The sequence below is a fragment of the Pongo pygmaeus genome, chromosome 20, assembly GCF_028885625.2.
Source record: "Pongo pygmaeus isolate AG05252 chromosome 20, NHGRI_mPonPyg2-v2.0_pri, whole genome shotgun sequence".
Taxonomy (NCBI): domain Eukaryota; kingdom Metazoa; phylum Chordata; class Mammalia; order Primates; family Hominidae; genus Pongo; species Pongo pygmaeus.
In genome coordinates, this window is record NC_072393.2 from 4,400,983 (window position 1) to 4,419,096 (window position 18,114).

The 18,114-nt window shown below is 59.7% G+C and overlaps 2 protein-coding genes across 6 annotated transcripts in view; one reads left to right on the top strand and one right to left on the bottom strand.

Annotated features, from left to right (window-relative positions):
• The window catches only part of HDGFL2 (HDGF like 2), a 30,360-nt gene extending 29,845 nt beyond the window's left edge, over positions 1-515 (top strand). For 2 of the 4 annotated variants that reach the window (XM_054466112.2, XM_054466115.2), the window contains exon 16: positions 214-515. In XM_054466112.2, the coding sequence (XP_054322087.1) occupies positions 214-313 (100 nt within the window). In that variant the 3' untranslated portion in view covers positions 314-515. The remainder of the gene's footprint in view (positions 1-213) is intronic. The other 2 variants (XM_054466114.2, XM_063657380.1) reach the window with 1 other exon arrangement.
• On the bottom strand, positions 503-17,027 carry PLIN4 (perilipin 4). 2 transcript variants are annotated; one of them, XM_054466110.2, is made up of 8 exons: positions 16,913-17,027; positions 16,748-16,815; positions 16,082-16,226; positions 15,143-15,204; positions 8,730-12,285; positions 7,077-7,264; positions 3,169-3,255; positions 503-3,093 (listed from the first exon to the last, which is right to left on the bottom strand). In XM_054466110.2, exons 2-8 carry the CDS (start codon positions 16,796-16,798, stop codon positions 2,761-2,763), a joined length of 4,422 nt encoding a protein of 1,473 aa, XP_054322085.2. In that variant the 5' UTR covers positions 16,799-16,815; positions 16,913-17,027; the 3' UTR covers positions 503-2,760. The 2 variants fall into 2 exon arrangements, with proteins under 2 accessions (XP_054322085.2, XP_054322086.2); XM_054466111.2 differs by having other exon boundaries at positions 530-3,093; positions 16,966-17,027.
• Between the last annotated feature and the right edge of the window lie 1,087 nt (positions 17,028-18,114).

Here is an 18,114-nt window from a genome sequence, read left to right on the forward strand (position 1 = left end):
GCTGCCTTGTGCTAGGCCTGGCTGGTGCCAGCCTGGGGACCCTGGAGATGGTTGTGGTCTCTAGTGGCAGAAGACAGGCAGATAGGAGGGCGGCACTCGAGCCTCAGGTGCCACAACGGGGGTACACTCCTCGGTGCCCGTCCCACCCAACCGCCCTACAGGCAGGGCAGGGGCGGGAGGGCATCCTCACACCGCCTTTGCTGTTCCCACCAGCAGCCTACGGGAGGGTCCCGACCTGGACAGGCCCGGGAGCGACCGGCAGGAGCGCGAGAGGGCACGGGGGGACTCGGAGGCCCTGGACGAGGAGAGCTGAGCCGTGGGCAGCCAGGCCCAGCCCCCGGCCCGAGCTCAGGCTGCCCCTCTCCTTCCCCAGCTCACGGGAGAGCAGAGCGGAGAACTGTGGGGAACGCTGTGCTGTTTGTATTTGTTCCCTTGGGTTTTTTTTTTCTGCCTAATTTCTGTGATTTCCAACCAACATGAAATGACTATAAAGGGTTTTTTAATGAAAAAAGAAATCACTTTTATTGGCTTGGTTTTCTAGCAGTGCTCATGCAGTGGGGGCCTGAGCTGGGGAGCAGTCGGCAGCATCACTGGGCCTGTTTGGGACTGGGTTGAGCCATCGGGCCACCGTAAGAAGCGACTAAAAGGCACTCTGGGCCCAGCCCAACCCTGAAAGGCCGGTGGCGGGAGAGCTGGGCAGGAAGAGACAAGAGGAACAAACCAGGGCATCTAAGCTGTGCTGCCTGCGCCCCGCCCCTCACCCACGAGGCTGGGGGGTTTGATGCTTTCCGCATCTGGCAGCCCAGGGTCCAGGCAGGTGAGCAGGTCAGATGTGGGGAGGGCGAGGGCCCCCGAGGCTAGGCTGGGAGGGTGGAGACCAGGCCTTCCCTGAGGGCCACTGCTAGCTGACAGTAGTCTCCAGCGTTCAAGGAACATGGGCCTCAGGGGCCAGCCTCGACTCACCCCAGCTCTGTCACCCATGCACCGTGTGACTTTGGACAGGTTGCCCTCCCACTCGGGGCTTCTCTTTCCTCCTCTGCATAAGGGACTGTCACGTGGGCACGGTCCCTAGCAAGTCACCCCGTGCTCCGAAGTTGCTCATTCCACAGTGGCGTCTCGTGTTTGTCTTCCTGCCCAGCGTAGCCGAGTTGCCTCCGTCCCAGTAAGAATTAGGCTGTGGTGTGGCGGGAAGGGACTTCCTGAGCTGCAGCCGCATGCTTGGTTGGCTGGACGTGAGCTGCAGTCACTGTGCCTGATTTCTGCAAATGGCTGTGTCTGGCATCCTAGCCTCCGATGGCCATGGGTGTCGGGCAGAGGAGAAGGCTCGGGAAGGCTCCGGACCCGTCCCCTCTCACGGCCTGTCACCTGAGGCTGTCCCTGCCGGGCCAGCTTCCCTGTTTCAGAGCTGAGCTGAATGCCCCGGCCCCTCACGGCCCCTGGTGCGCACGGTGACCCCCGGGGGCCAGCAGCCCCTCCACCCTTCCTCCCCCTGGGTCTGGGGTTGCTGGGCTCGTGTCCTAGGAGAGCATGGAAAGGGGACAGCAAGGTTCTCTTACCGGGCGAGTGGGGATATGGCTTCCTGGGGAGGCCGGGCTGAACGGCTCCTCCCCGCTGGACTGAGTGCAGCCACGGCACTTCTCACACCCGACCTGAGCCTGCCAGCCTCCACGACCTGGGCCAGCCTGAGAGCACGGGGTCAGGCGGCCTTGCCTGGCGGGTGGGTCCGCTGCCGCCAGTGTCTCTGATGCCTGCAGCCTCCCCAGCCCCGGTTCCTCTGCAGCCCGGCACTTGGGTGGGCCTGAGGACCCAGGGGGAGTGTGCGGCAGAGGAGGGGCTGTTTCACAGGCACGCAGCCTCTGTGGCTGTTCCCAGCCCTGTCTGATCCCTCCATAGGGCACAGTTCCCCTGCGGGGAGGTCCTTTGTCTGTGTTCTCCAGGGGCAGCCGCTGGGCCCAGCCTCCCCAGGGGCCTCAGAGCCCCAGGTGCCCGGGACAGGCCTGTGGTGGGCGGCTGGAGGCAGAAGCAGCCTGTTTGCTTGTTTTTGCACCCCCCCACCCCCTGCAAACTACGCAGTCTCAAGCCAGGCTGGTGCAAAGCCCCAGCTGTGGCTGCTGTGGCTCCTGGCAGCTTTGTCCCCACCGTGAGGCCACCCCGAGGGTCAGCAAAGGCAGTAGCAGCCTGCCTTGGGATGATGATGACAGTGTCACATTTTCTAGTACCTTCTACTATGAGGGAATGTGGTTCTTAAGACCCTCAAGGTGTGCTAAGGCCAGAGACCCACTTTCAGCATGAGGACGGAGCTGCCCGGAGCCTGGGATGCCACAGCATTGCCTGCACCGCTGATAGCTGGGGGCCCATGCTGCAGGACTGGAAGAGCCCTGCTAGATATAAAAGGGTTGCTAGCCGGGCAAACGGATGCCCTTCCAGGCTGGGTACGCTGCTTTTTCTCTTTCCTAATTGCAGTGCTCGCTTGGGGACTTCAAGGGAAGGCTCTTGGCTGGCGGTCTGAGTGACCCCAGGCTCCGAGAGGGGCAGGCAGCGCTGGGGAGGAGGTGGGAGGTGCAGGCAGGCCCGGAGCAGGGCGTGGGGTGGCTCAGTTCAGAAGGTCACTGCCTCCGCAGCCTCTCGGTGCTCAGCCAGCTGCAGCCCCAAAGGTCTAGGGCTTTAGGGAACCGATCCAGGGTTGGGGGCGGGGAGAAGGTTCTGAGGCAGCTCCTCCCTGGGCAGAGCAGGGCGACTCCACGCTGGGCCTGCAGGCTCCTACAGCTGCTGCCCGCCAGGGGGCAAGGTGAAGGGCCCTACCAGCCAGCTGAGCGGGGGGTTGTGCTGTAGGCCCTCCAGCAGCTGCTCTAACCCCTGCCACGCCTGGTGCACACCCTCGCGGCTCTGCACCAGCCGATCTGCAGGCAGCTCCTCCACAGAGCCGGCCGAGGCCACGATGCCATAGAGCGCACAGAGGCTGTGCCGCGCCCGCCCCACCGGCTGCTGGAGCTCGGCGGGCAGGCCCTGGAGGCTGGAGGCCAGGCCACTGTAGGCCGTGTGCAGCTGCCGGAGAAGGCCGCAGACCCTGGACAGAACCCCGGCATCCCGCTCCTGTGGGAGGAAGGCGCAAGGTGAGTGGAGACCCATGGGCAGGGTTGGGGGATCCTAGCCCTGTGCCAGACCCACCTCCTGGACAGCAGCGTCCTCCACACTGGCACCTGAGCCCTGGTCCAGACACGGCTGCCCTTCAGTAGCCTGCTGTGCCTTTTCAATCTGGAGAGAGAGTACAGTGGGGAAATGATGGCTTCTTGGCAAATGACCTTTCACAACCCCCACCTCCCCTTCCCCCAGGGACCTGGGCACATTCACAGTCCTGGGAGAAAGGCCACGAGTTCCAAGTCAGTTGTATCACAGTGGGCGTGTTGTCTTGCAGAAAGAGGCAATAGTTCCAACTTCCCCATGAGGTCATCAGGGGGTGCACATAACAGTGTCTGTGGGGTCATGTCACTCCTCACCCCTAAACCTGTGGCTGCCCAGTGCCCTTAAGATAAAACCCAGCTCCTCACCATGGCCTTGGTGGGCTGGCCCTGGGACACCTCTGGCCTCATCTCCCATGGCACCCCACTGCTGTCTCCACTGAGGCCACACTGGCTCCGTTCTGCCCTCCGGCCACTCCAGCAGGCTCCTACCCCAGGGCCTTTGCACACACTGCCCACAGCCCACAGCCTGCTTCCTGGGCCCTTCACAAGGCCCGCGTTCAGCCTCAGCTCCAGGTGACCCTTGGTGAGACCTTCCCGGCCCGTGGTGTGGCAGCCCCAGTCCCTCCCGTCACATCTGCCCCTCTCCTCGGGGGCACAGCGCGCGGCTTTGGTGTTCATTGACTTGGTGTTTATCCGCCCCTGGTGGGGGAACGCTCAGGACTCTGTCCTCGTTGTTGCTGTGTCCCCAGCACGTGGCACCCATGCCCTGCCACCCAGTCCACAGGGCCCTGTCTTCCTCATCATCTCAATGGCTGGTGGGGATGCGGCACGCTGTCAAAATATTGATTCCAGACTGCTGTCGCCCTCCCAGCCCTCGCCATGCCAGTGCTGCAGACCTGAAGCCAGCTGCGTATGCAGACGCATCCCCTCAGTGCCCACCAGGCATCTCCCCTCACCCTGTCCAAGCCCAGACTCCTAATATCCGCTCTGCAACCCGTGCAGCCTCCCCTCAGCTCCCCCCTGCTCTCCTTGTCTGCTCAGGTTACAAGCCTCAGGGGTCTCTTGGGGTCTTCTCTCACCTCCCACATCAGACCCGGGCAGCTCTGACTTCGAAACACCCAGAGCCCAGCTACTTCTCACCACCACAGCGTGACTCCTGAGGCCCAGCAGCACTTGCCTGGGTTTACGTCCCACTGTCTCCGCCTCTGGCCCTCGCCCCCGCCCCCGCCCAGTGGCCTGAACTCCCCATCAGAGCGATCCTTTTAAATGAAACCCACTTTGGATCAGGCCGCTCTGCCCAGAGCCCTCCAGGGCTCCCAACTCCCTTGGGGTCGAAGCCCAGGTCCGGCCCAACCTGCCCCGTCCCCTCCTGACTTGGCTCCAGCCTCCCAGGCCTCCTTCCTGTTCCTCCAACACGCCGGGACAGTCCTGCCCCAGGGCCTTTGCACGGGCCGTGCCCTCTACTCAGATCACACTCCTGCCCATTCTGACGCACTCCCTCTCTGTCCTTTAGACCTGACTTCAAGTGTCCCCTCTTCAGGGTGACCAGCCCCAGCACAGCCACTTCCTTATCCTGGTACATGTTCCATTTTCCAAGCATCATCCAATGCAACGCCCTATATATTCATCTGTGAATTGTCTTCCCCAACGATGGCGCCCCCCCTCCCCAACTCGAGGGCAGGCCTGGATATTCAAGGCCTTCAGTAGCACTGAAAGGAACAAGTGAGGCATGATGAGTCACACACCACATCCCATTTCCCAGCCCAGCATCCTTCGCGTGTGGCCCTGAGCAAAGCTCTTCTCTGCCTGTGGCCTCCTCCCCTTCTGAAAAGCGTCTGGGCCGAGTTCTCGCCCAGGCTGCTTTGCTGTGAGGATTCAAAGGTGGGAAAATGCTTTGTGATCAGCTGCTTGCAGCGCGCCGCGAGGGTGGGCCCGTTCCTTCATTTCTCCGTGGCGTTTACAGGAACGCCTTCCAACTGCGCCATTGTACCGCGTGCCAGAGGCACGGCAGCGGCTGTGCACCTGGGGGTGGCCACAGTGACGTGAGGGGTCCCGAGGGTCCCTAGGACAGACTTGCCCTCGGCACTGTGGACGCTGGAGCCGGATGGTTCTCTGGGGTGGGGCCACCCTGGGCACTGCAGGGTGCTGAGCAGCGTCCCTGGCCTCCACTCTCTCCCCACCGGGGGCTTCCCCCGGTTGTGACAACCACAAATGTCCCCAGACATGGACTAGTGTCCCCTGGGGGCAGGTCATCTGCACTGAGAACCCTGGGTTAGACCCTCAAACTGAGGCTTGTCACAGACCCCGGATGTTGATTGAAAACACAGTGGCCTGGGCTGCATGCCAGGAATCCTGACCGAGGGCGGCATCTCGAGGTTCTCACAGCCCGCCGGGGTAGGACTGCTGTCCACCAACATGTAAAACCTGTGACTGCTGGGCACGGTGGCTCACGCCTGTCATCCCAGCACTTTGGGAAGCCAAGGCAAGAGAATCGCTGGAGCCCAGAAGCGCAAGACCAGCCTGGGTTACATAGGGAGGCCCCATCTCGATAAAAAATTTAACCAGGTTTGGTAGTGCGCACCCAGAGGCTGAGGCAGGAGGATCACTTGAACCCAGGAGTTTAAGACCAGCCTGGGCAACATAGCAAAATCTAATCTCTACTAAAAATATAACAACAACAACAAATATTAGCTGGGCGTGGTGGTGCATGCCAGTTGTCCAGCTGCTTGGGAGGCTGAGGTGGGAGGATCTCTTGACCCCAGTAGGTTGAAGCGGCAGTGGGTCATGATCAAGCCACTGTAGTCCAGCCTGGGTGGCAGAGCAAGACCCTGTCTCACTGTCTCAAAAACACAAAACCATAGAGCAGTCCTGTGAGATTCTGCCTCCCGGGACGCACAACAGCTTCTAAAGAAAACGTTGGCCTTCAGGACTGGGGAGGGGGAGACTGGAGGCCAGGGACGCTGCTCAGCTCCCTGCAGGGACCAGGATGACCCCATCCCAGAGAATGATCCGGCCCCAACGTCCAAAGGGGAGAACCTAGGCCAGAGGAAAAGAGCGGGGCCAGTGGGAGGGGTGGACAACTCTGGCCAGGGTGCGTGACCCCTGGATGCATCCGAGTCATGTTACATTGGGTCCTTTCCTGCGTGCGTTGCAACCCCAGGCCCTGTGGGCTCCCTGGATCCCATCCCCAGCTTCACTTTCCCCAGCCACAGCACCGCCTTTCCGCTCCCCGAACACACCCAGCTTGCTCCCCGGTAGCTTGCTGTCCTGTCCCTGCTTTCGGGGGCTTTGCACAGCTGTCTCCCCATCGGTCAGCACAGGTCCCAGAGGGACGGCCTTCCTACCCAGCCCACATCCTCCTCTGCACACAGATGGTTTTGCTGTCTTTGTGTCCCCACCGTCTATTTTTTTGAGACAGAGTCTTGCTCTGTCGCCCAGGCTGGAGTGCAGTGGCACAATCTTGGCTCACTGCAACCTCTGCCTCCCGGGTTCAAGTGATTCTCCTGCCTCAGCCTCCCAAGTAGGTGGGATTACAGGTGCCTGCCACCACTCCCGGCCAATTTTTGTATTTTTAGTAGAGACGGGGTTTCTCTGTGTTGGTCAGGCTGGTCTCGAACTCCTGACCTCAAGTGATCCACCCGCCTTGGCCTCCCAAATCGCTGGGGTTACAGGTGTGAGCCACCGCGCCCAGCCTACCCGCTGTCTTTAAGGATCTGATCGAGTTCCATCCCCCTTGCTGGGAGGCAAGCCCCATGAGTACAGACCCATGACCATCGGTGACACTGACGGCATCATCTCCCAGGCGCTCAGTCAGTATCTACAGCTGGGTGAGTCCTGGGCAGGGGTTCTAAGAAGTGCCCTGGGGATGGGGCAGCAGCAGGGGGAAGCTCTTACCAGCCTGAAGCAGTCGTGGAGCTGGGCCAGAGTGTCCCTGGCTTGGAACTGGCCATGCTGCAGGTGGCTCACCGCGTGTTCAAATGCCCGCTGGCGGAAGCTGGGACCCAGGTCACCTAAACGAACAAAATAGCTCCCCTGTTCCGCCGACAGCACCTTTGGCCCGGGCTGGGAGGCAGCCAGCTGAGCTGGAAAGGAAGGTGCACTGCTCAGTCCCGGAAGCCCCTCAGGGCGTCAGGGCTTGGGCTTTATAAAAGTTAAGTGAGGGCCGGGCGCGGTGGCTCACGCCTGTAATCCCAGCACTTTGGGAGGCCGAGGTGGGCGGATCACGAGGTCAGGAGATCGAGACCATCCTGGCTAACACACTGAAACCCCGTCTCTACTAAAAATACAAAAAATTAGCCGCGCATGGTGGCGGGCGCCTTTAGTCCCAGCTACTCGGGAGGCTGAGGCAGGAGAATGGCGTGAACCCGGGAGGTGGAGCTTGCAGTGAGCCGAGATGGCGCCACTGCACTCCAGCCTGGGTAAGTTAAGTGAGGCCAGGCGCAGTGGCTCACGCCCATAATCACAGCACATTGGGAGGCCAAGGCGGGTGGATCACCTGGGATCAGGAGTTTGAGACCAGCCTGGCCAACATGGTGAAACCTTATCTCTACTAAAAATACAAAATAATAATAATAATTAGCCGAGTGTGGTGGCAGGCGCCTATAATCGCAGCTACTCGGGAGGCTGAGCAGGAGAATCGCTTGAACCCAGGAAGTGCGGAGGTTGCAGTGTGCTGACACTGCCACTGCACTCCAGCCTGGGTGACGAGCGAGACTCTGCCTCAAAAATAAATAAGTAAAAATAAAAGTCAAATGAAGCTGGATGTGGTGGCTTATGCCTGTAATCCCAGCACTTTGGGAGGCTGAGGCTGGAAGATCACTTGAACCCAGGAGTTTGAGACCAGCCTGGGCAACATAGAGAGACACAAAAAAAATACAAAAAAATACATAGCTGGGCATGGTGGTCCTAGCTATTTGAGAGGCTGGAACAGGAGGATCACTTGAGCCCAAGAGATTGAGGCTGTAGTGAGCTGTGAACGCACCACTGCACTACAATGTGGGTGACAGAGCAAGACCTTGTCTAAAAAAATGAAAAAGGGCCGGGTGCTCTCACGTGTAATCCCAACACTTTGGGAGGCTGAGGCAGGAGGATCGTTTGAGCCCAGGAGCTTGAGACCAGCCTGGGCAACATAGAGAGACCCCCATCTGAAACAAACCAAATACATACTTTTTTTTTAAAAAAAAGTCAAGGGCCCAGCTGGGCACGGTGGCTCACGCCTGCAATCTCAGTACTTGGGAAGCTGAGGAGGGCGGATCACGAGGTCAAGGGATCGAGACCATCCTGGCTAACACGGTGAAACCCTGTCTCTACTAAAAATACAAAAAATTAGCCAGGCGTGGTGGGGTGGCGGGCGCCTGTAGTCCCAGCTGTTCGGGAGGCTGAGGCAGGAGGATGGCGTGAACTCAGGAGGCGGAGCTTGCAGTGAGCCGAGATCATGCCACTGCACTCCAGCCTGGGTTACAGAGCGAGACTGTCTCAAAAAAAAGTCAAGGGTCCGCTAGCAGCTGTGCCTGCCTCAGGGACCCATGAACCCAGGCATCCCCTCACCTTGCTCCTCTGCATTCATGGGGTGGAAGATGTCCCCCAGCCCCTCCAACTCATTCCGCAGCAATGCCAAACGTGGGGCTTCTTCGGGGCCATGTGTGGTGGCCAAGGGCCCCGTGTCCTCCCTGCGTGGGGCGGCCCCTTGGGTGAACGTCGCCACGTCAGTTGCAAGGCCCTTGGTAGTGGCTGCGGCTTCCCAGGCAGGCTCTGGGCCTACACTGAACACATCTGGGGGCCTGGAGACGCCAGAGAACGGGGCCTCTCGGGGGCTCAGGGCAGTCTGCTCCCCACCATTGTCTGTGGTCCTGGAACTGGTGAGTCCACCCCAGGAGGTGGCCTGGGTACTAGGTAACCAATTCTGGAAGGTGCTGAGGCCAGTGTGGATGGCCCCTGTCGCCACGTTCCCCGACCCCATGAGCCCAGCGGACACTGCGTCTTGGGTTCCGGTCAGCACTGTCTTGGTGGTGTCCAGGCCCCCCTGGACGGCGCCTTTGGCCATGCTCATGGCACCGGTAACCCCACTGCAGACAGTGTCCTTGGTACCCATAAGCACAGCCTTGGAGGTGTCCACTCCAGTCTGCACGGTTCCTTTGGCCACGTTCACTGACCCCATGACTCCAGTAGTCACTGCATCCTTAGTGCCACTCAGCACCGTCTTGGCTGTGTCCACACCTGTCTGGATGGTCCCTTTGGCCACGTTCACGGCACCAGTGACTCCACTGCAGACGGTGTCCTTGGTACCGGTTAGGACAGTCTTGGTGGTGTCCATGCCGGTCTGGACAGTCCCTTTGGCCAACTTCACAGCCCCTGTGAGCCCAGTGGACACGGTGTCTTTAGTGCCAGTTAAGACAGACTTTGTAGTGTCCAGGCCCCCCTGGACGGCCCCTTTGGCCACATTTGCAGCACTGGTCACCCCACTGCAGACGGTGTCCTTGGTACCGGTTAGGACAGTCTTGGTGGTGTCCACGCCAGTCTGGACAGTCCCTTTGGCCATCTTCACAGCCCCTGTGAGCCCAGTGGACACGGTGTCTTTAGTGCCAGTCAGGACAGACTTCGTAGTGTCCAGGCTCCCCTGGACGGCCCCCTTGGCCACGTTTGTGGCACCGGTTACCCCACTGCAGACGGTGTCCTTGGTGCCGGTCAGCACAGTCTTGGTGGTGTCCATGCCTGTCTGGATGGTCCCTTTGGCAACATTCACTGCCCCCAGGAGCCCAGTAGTCACTGTGTCCTTAGTGCCAGTCAGCACAGTCTTGGCTGTGTCTACACCCGTCTGGACGGCCCCCTTGGCCACATTCGCTGCCCCCGTGAGCCCGGTGGACACTGTGTCTTTCGTACCCATGACCACAGACTTGGTAGTGTCCAGGCCCCCCTTGACGGCCCCTTTGGCCACGTTCACGGCACCAGTCACTCCACTGCAGACGGTGTCCTTGGTGCCAGTTAGGACAGTCTTGGTGGTGTCCATGCCGGTCTGGACAGTCCCTTTGGCCAACTTCACAGCCCCTGTGAGCCCAGTGTACACGGTGTCTTTAGTGCCAGTTAAGACAGACTTTGTAGTGTCCAGGCCCCCCTGGACGGCCCCTTTGGCCACATTTGCAGCACCAGTCACCCCACTGCAGACGGTGTCCTTGGTACCGGTCAGCACAGTCTTGGTAGTATCCACGCCGGTCTGGACAGTCCCTTTGGCCAAGTTCACAGCCCCTGTGAGCCCAGTGGACACGGTGTCTTTAGTGCCAGTCAGGACAGACTTCGTAGTGTCCAGGCCCCCCTGGACGGCCCCTTTGGCCACGTTCATGGCACCGGTCACCCCACTGCAGACGGTGTCCTTGGTACCGGTCAGCACAATCTTGGTGGTGTCCACGCCTGTCTGGACGGTCCCTTTGGCAACATTCACTGCCCCCATGAGCCCAGTAGTGACTGTGTCCTTAGTGCCGGTCAGCACGGTCTTGGCCGTGTCTACACCTGTCTGGGCAGCCCCTTTGGCCACGTTCACAGCACTGGTCACCCCACTGCCAAGGGTGTTCTTTGTACCTGTCGCGATATTTTGGGTCGTTTTCAGCCCAGTTTGCACAGCCCCCTTGGCCACGTTCATGGCACCGGTGACTCCACTGCAGACGGTGTCCTTGGTACCGGTTAGGACAGTCTTGGTGGTGTCCACGCCGGTCTGGACAGTCCCTTTGGCCAACTTTACAGCCCCTGTGAGCCCAGTGGACACGGTGTCTTTAGTGCCAGTCAGGACAGACTTCGTAGTGTCCAGGCCCCCCTGGACGGCCCCCTTGGCCACGTTTGTGGCACCAGTCACCCCACTGCAGACGGTGTCCTTGGTACCGGTCAGCACAGTCTTGGTGGTGTCCATGCCTGTCTGGACGGTCCCTTTGGCAACATTCACTGCCCCCATGAGCCCAGTAGTCACTGTGTCCTTAGTGCCGGTCAGCACGGTCTTGGCTGTGTCTACACCCGTCTGGACGGCCCCCTTGGCCACATTCGCTGCCCCTGTGAGCCCAGTCGACACTGTGTCTTTCGTACCTATGACCACAGACTTGGTAGTGTCCAGGCCCCCCTGGACGGCCCCTTTGGCCACGTTCATGGCACCGGTCACCCCACTGCAGACAGTGTCCTTGGTACCTGTTAGAACAGTCTTGGTGGTGTCCATGCCTGTCTGGATGGTTCCTCTGGCCAAGTTCATGGCACCAGTTATCCCACTACAGACGGTATCCTTTGTACCTGTTGCGATATTTTGGGTTGTGTTCAGCCCAGTTTGCACGGCCCCCTTGGCCACATTCGCTGCCCCTGTGAGCCCAGTGGACACCGTGTCTTTCGTACCCATGACCACAGACTTTGTGGTATCCAGGCCCCCCTGGACAGCCCCTTTGGCCAAGTTCATGGCACCGGTCACCCCACTGCAGACAGTATCCTTGGTACCGGTTAGGACAGTCTTGGTGGTATCCATGCCGGTCTGGATGGTTCCTTTGGCCACGTTCATGGCACCGGTCACCCCACTGCAGACAGTGTCCTTGGTACCTGTTAGGACAGTCTTACTGGTGTCCACACCGGTCTGAATGGTTCCTCTGGCCACATTCACTGCCCCTGTAAGCCCAGTGGACACAGCATCTTTGGTGCCGGTCAGCACAGCCTTGGAGGTTTCCACGCCAGTCTGGACAGTCCCTTTGGCCAAGTTCACTGCCCCCATGACCCCAGTAGTCACTGTGTCTTTGGTGCCGGTCAGCACAGTCTTGGCGGTGTCCACACCGGCCTGTACGGTCCCTTTGGCCACATTCACTGCCCCCGTGAGCCCAGTGGACACTGTGTCCTTGGTGCCGGTGAGGACAGCCTTTGAGGTTTCCAGACCCCCTTGGACGGCCCCCTTAGCCATGTCCATGGCTCCTGTGACCCCACTGGACACCGCCTCCTTGGTGCCCGTGAGTGCAGACCGAGTGGTGTCCAGGCCTCCCTGGACCACTCCCTTAGCCGTGTCCACCATGCTGGCCACCCCGGAGGACGCGGCATCCTTGGCCCTGGACATCTTGGAACACACCAGGTCTTTGGCCCCAGACACCATCTCCTGAGAAAGGACACAGGTGGATCGAGAGAAGGACTGAGAGGCGTACTCCACCCCAATATCCGCCAGCCCAGCCCCTTAGTGTGCTTTGGGGCAAGGAACTGCAGGCACCCAGAGGCCCCACCTCCTCAAAAAGCGAGCTGCTTCCTCCTCACCCCGACCCCAGTCAGCCAGACACTCATCGGGCTGTGGCGTGGCACCCTGGCTCTCCGGGATGAAGTCCTCATGAGCTCGCAGCGCCAGCCTCTTCCATTCTCACGCACCCCTTTCCCGGCTGCAGGCAGGCTTCGTCCATGACAGCACGTCCCAGACTCGGACTCAGCCAAGGTCCCCAGGCCTGGACTCAGCGCAGGTCCTACAGTTACGTTTCTGTTCCTCTTGCTTATTCTCCATTCATGGCAAATGTTGAGCCTGGTGTCTAGTGACACCAGGGAGACCAAATTGCTTATTAAAATCATTATATCCAGGCTGGGTGTGATGGCCGATGCCTGCAATCCTAGCGTGCTGGGAGGCCAAAGTGGGAGGATCACTTGAGCCCAGGAGTTTAAGATCAACCTGGGCAACCAAACAAGACCCAGTCTCTACAAAATTTTAACAGTTGGCTGGGCGGGGGGCACACCTGTGGTCCCAGCTACTTGGGAGACTGAGGTGGGAGGATTGCTTGAGCCCAGGAGGTTGAGGCAGTCGTGAGATATGATCATACCACTGTACTCCAGCCTGGGCAACAGAATGAGATTCTGTCTCAAAAATAATAATATATGCCTGTAATCCCAGCACTTGGGGAGGCCGAGGCGGGCAGATCATGAGGTCAGGAGATCGATACCATCCTGGCTAACACAGTGAAACCCTGTTTCTACTAAAAAATACAAAAAATTAGCCGGGCGTGGTGGCGGGGGCCTGTAATCCCAGCTACTCGGGGGGCTGAGGCAGGAGAATGGCGTGAACCCGGGAAGGCGGAGCTTGCAGTGATCCAAGATCGCGCCACTGCACTCCAGCTTGGGTGAAAGAGCGAGACTCCGTCTCAAATAATAGTAATAATAATAATAATATATTCAGGCTGGGCACAGTGGCTCACGCCTGTAATCCCAGCACTATGGGTGGCTAAGGCGGGAGGATTGCTTGAGCCCACAAGTTTAAGAGCAGCCTGGGCAACGGTGAGACCCCATCTTTAAAAAAATAAAAACAGGCCGGGCGCGGTGACTCATGCCTGTAATCCCAGCACTTTGGGAGGCCGAGGCAGGTGGATCACCTGGGGTCAAGAGTTCGAGACCAGCCTGACCAATATGGTGAAACTCTGTCTCTACTAAAAATACAAAAATTAGCCAGGCATGGTGGCAGGCACCTGTAATCCCAGCTACTCTGCAGGCTGAGGCAGGAGAATCGCTTGAACCCAGGAGGCGGAGGTTGCAGTGAGCCGAGATCGTGCCATTGCACTCCAGCCTGGGTGACAGAGCGAGACTCTGTCTCAAAAATAAATAAATAAATAAATAAACACAAGAATGAAGGTGATGATGACCTAGGAGTTCTAACACTCAGGTGTACCTGTGAGGTGCTGTTTTTGTTTGTTTTTTGAGACAGAGTCTCACTCTGTCACCCAGGCTGGAGTGCAGTGGCGAGATCTCGGCTCACTGCAGTCTCCGCCTCCTGGGTTCAAGCAATTTTTCTGCCTCAGCCTCCTGAGTAGCTGAGATTACAGGCGTGCACCACCATGCCCAGCTAATTTTTGTATTTTTAGTAGAGATGAGGTTTCACCATGTTGGCCAGGCTGGTCTCAAACTCCTGAGCTCAATTGATCCGCCTGCCTCAGCCTCCCAAAGTGTTGGGATTATAGGCGTGAACCACCGTGCCCAGCCAAGGTGCTATTTTAATTCAGTAGTTTTCAACTGGGTGATTCTGCCCCCAGGGGGCACTGGGTGATGTCTGGAGACATCTGTAGTTGTCACAACTTGGGGAGGCTCCTGGCATGGAGTGGGTGGAGACCAGGGATGGTGCTCGGCACCCTGCAGTGCCCAGGATGGCCCCACCCCAGAGAATGATCCAACCCCAAATATCCACAGTACTGAGGTTGAGAAGCCCTGAAATTGTATTATCAGAACCCATCTCCCCACAGCTTTGGCTCAGGTGGGCACCTTGGGCTCTGTAGTTGGAGAGACCCAGGTTCAAGTCCCAGCTTTTTACCCTCTCCTGCCCCCGACACTTGCTGTGTGGCCTTAGGCAAGCCACATGCCCTCTTCTGAGCTAATATCCTCGTCTGGAAAATGCTGATTAAAACAGATCCTCTTGCCAGGCACCGTGGCTAATGCCTGTAATCCCAGCACTTTGGGAGGCTGAGGTGGGTGGATCACCTGAGGTCAGGAGTTTGAGACCAGCCTGACCAACATGGTGAAACCCCATCTCTACTAAAAACACAAAAATTAGCTGGGCATGGTGGTGAGCACTTGTAGTCCCAGCTACTCAGGAGGTTGAGGCAGGAGAATCGCTTGAACCTGGGAGGCAGAGGTTGCAGTGAGCTGAGATCGTGCCACTGCATTCCAGCCTGGGTGAAACAGCGAAACTGCATCTCAAAAAATAAAAGTATAAGAAATAAAGTGCTTACGCTGCTGTCGCTTTGGTCTCATCTTGCCAGGCACAGCCCTGTGTAGACTGGAAACTTACGTGATTAGAGTGGGGTAGCACTGCACCCATTTCACAGATGTGGAAATAGAGGCTCAGAGGGGAAGCTCCGCCTGGGATCCCCAGGCTGTCTGCCTTCCTTCAGGCCCACAGCAGCCCCCCAGATAGCAGGAACTGAAATGTCCCAGGAGGGGGCACCCCCAGGGCTCCTGCCACATCAGACCCTGCGCCCTGCACATCCTCTCACCTTTTCCGAAGGTTGCAGCTCCTTCTCCGTCCATGGGGCCGTCTGCTCTGGGTGGGCAGCCACTGTGGGGACGGGGGCCGGTCAGGGAGGGCGAGGGATGCAGTTAGAACCATCTACCCAGCTGCCCATTGCGCAATAGCCAGGCACAGCCTGAAAGGTCAGGAATACTTCAGCTACCCCGCCAGGGACAGCAAGAGGTGACATCCACGGCTACCAGCCAGACCTGGTCACCCCCCAACCCCGCTGGGGGCTCCCCCCAAGCCTAGGGCCACTGTTCGCTGAGGCAGGGCTCCGTGGAACTTCCTCTGCTGGGTGCTGGACACCCACCCTGAGTCCAGGGGTTCACATAGCCTGGGATGGGGGAGCAGCCCCTTGCCCTGCCCGCCCCGCCCCCGCTGCAGCTGCCTGCTGCCTATCGCCAGGCCAAGGTATGTGGAGCAGAAGTCAGCTGCCTGGGGCTCTGGGCCCAGAGGGAGGCCCAGCTCAGGCAGCCGCCCCAACCGTGGGTTCCCTGTCACCGTCCCTGATCGCCCAAGCTGAGCCACAGGAGGCTGGGGAGCCCCTGGGCTGTGTGACCCCAGGGGAGCTGTTGCTCCTCCCTGGGAGTCTGGATCTCACTCTGATGAGCTCAGATGGGCAGAGCACCCAGCCTGGGCCATGGTGCATCATAAACGGGGTGCAGGGTGGGGGAACGGCCGAGGGACTGAGTGGGGGGCATTGCAGGGAGACAGGCTGGGTTGAAAGCCACCTTTGGCCACTCACCCCCCATATTTATGCCTCAGTTTCCCCATCCGCCACAAGATGTCCTAGTGTCTGATGAGAGCACACAGACAAATATGGAGGGCTCCCCAAATGGCTGGAAGTCCCTGCCCGGGGAGCTCCTTCTCCCAGGTCCATGTGTAGAGTCCCCCGACGCCCCCAGCTGGGCCGGCCACTCACCCTGAGCCTGTGGTTGAGCAGCCTCGGCAGCAGGCACTCCTGTGGGATCAGCGGCCGGCCGGGCTCTCGCCGAGCTATGCGCATTGGCCATCAGGTTCCGGGCAGAGCTGAAGCCAGGCAGGGACCCAAAGAAGCTGCCCAGGGTCTGCATGGGGGTGGGGGGTGTGCAGGATGAGCGGGCCAAGCCTCGGCAGGGACGGGTCGGAGGAAGCATCGATCGATCAGCCCAATGCCGACCCGGCCCCTTGCTCCCGGGTGACCTCGGGAAAGTGTTTCAGCCACTCAGCCTCAGTTTCCACACCTGGACAATGGGCAGACTCAGCCTGCCTCCCAAGCACAGAGGAAAAGATCGTCTACCCGATCTCCAAAGACCTTTTCCTTCTAGGATCCCCACTGCACAGATGGGGAAACTGAGGCTCAGAGAGGGGCGGAGCTGAGGCCGGCCCAAGGTCACTCGCTGGGGAAGGTGTCGAGGTCTGCGTGGGTGCCCCGCTTCCAGCTTGGGTCAGAAAGGAAGGGGTATCATGGTTCCCAGACCGCCCCTGCCAGCCCACCAAGGAAGCACCTGTCTAGACTCGAGACCCCAGGACTGTGGAGTTCACCTTCTCCGGCTCTGGGGCATCTCCAGGCCCCAGCAAGAATCTGCCCCCCATTTCCTCTCTTTACCTTGCCCTTCGGTTTGGGGGGATCCTGTCTCCCTTCGTCCGGAGCAGACATAGTGAGAACGTGAGAAGCTGGAAGGGGGCAGAGAAGGCGCGTGAATGGGGGTTCCCCAGCCTCCCATCCCACACCCACTCCCCACCAAAAGCCTGAGCAGCCCCCGACACCCACCTGCAGGCCTGGCCTCACCCTGGTGTCACTGAAGCAGACGCGGCCCCGCTTACCTGCACTGCGCGGGGTCCCCTGGAGGACGGACCGGCCTGGCTGGCAGCTGGCTCTGCCCTCAGCTCCCTGGCCTTATAGGGTCCGGGGCAGGCGCAGGCCCAGCCAGCAGGGGCAGGCGGCCAATGGGCCCAGGGGAGGTGGCCTGGATGGTCACGTGGCCACCTGCCCAGCCCAGCGTGGGCCCAGGCCCAGCACCTTTCCCCTGTTCCCTGCCCACAGCTTGCATCAGGCTGAGTGGCTCACAGGTCAGCTGGGCTCCCCTCCCGGGCCCCTGAGGGACTGCCTGTGTGCCGTCCTGCCTCCAGTTCCATCCACGAGGTGGGTGTAGTTCAAATCCCTGCTGCGCCAGGATGCCTTGGCCGGTTACCATCTTTGTGCCTCAGTTTTCTCTCTCGTACTCCGCACCACGTCCCGTAACGTCCAGCTTCTTCTCTGCTCTCATCTCCCCAAGCTTCCTCCTTCGCTTGCTTCATCCCAGCCACACAGGCCTCCTCGCTATGCCTCCAGCGCACCTGGCACTGTCCTGCCTTAGGGCCTCTACACGGGCTGTGCCCTCTGCCTGGAACACCTTCCCCGCAGGTTCCCACAGGGCACCCTCTTCCGCCCACAGAACAGTGCCTGGCATACATTTGGTGCTTAATACACGTTTGGCTCAATGGAGCAACACAGAGAGTGATTGTGAGCCTCTGTGTGATCGTGAGCCTCTGTGAGATGAGGTCGTGCATTGAACAAATGCTACTTTCGCGTTACCCAGGCAGAAGCGGGGTCTTGGGGTCTCGGCAAGGAGCAGGGGCTGTCCTCAGTGTGGAGGGGAGCCCGTCACTCTCCGGAAGGGACTTGGGCCAAAACGCAGACCAAGATGGAGCACCAGCCAAGCTGGGGGCACCCTAGGAGTGGAAACCCAGCCTGGGGGGCTTGGGCCAACCCAGGGAGGCTCCCTGGAGGAGGTGTCCTGTTCCAGGAAGTGGTGAGGACGGGATTCAAACCCAGACCCGGAACCTTCGTGCTGAGCCCAGCCTATGTGCTGGGCTGTCTGTGGGTGGGTGGGCAGAGGAATGGCCGTGATGCCCACCCTGGGCTGTGTCCCCCTCCTACCTGACCCTGAGATAGGATTCCTAGCCCTGTGTTATTGGGGGTGAGAGGGCAGA

What these genes read in the sequence shown, in the direction of transcription:
- PLIN4 (XM_054466110.2), bottom strand. Translation starts at nt 16,798, where the DNA reads ATGTCTGCTCCGGACGAAGGGAGACAGGATCCCCCCAAACCGAAGGGC. An exon ending in CCCCCAAACCGAAGGGCAAG is followed by an intron (nt 16,227 to 16,747) that starts GTAAAGAGAGGA and finishes ACCCCCATGCAG; the next exon opens with ACCCTGGGCAGCTTCTTTGG. An exon ending in CATGAATGCAGAGGAGCAAG is followed by an intron (nt 7,265 to 8,729) that starts GTGAGGGGATGC and finishes CTTCCTTTCCAG; the next exon opens with CTCAGCTGGCTGCCTCCCAG.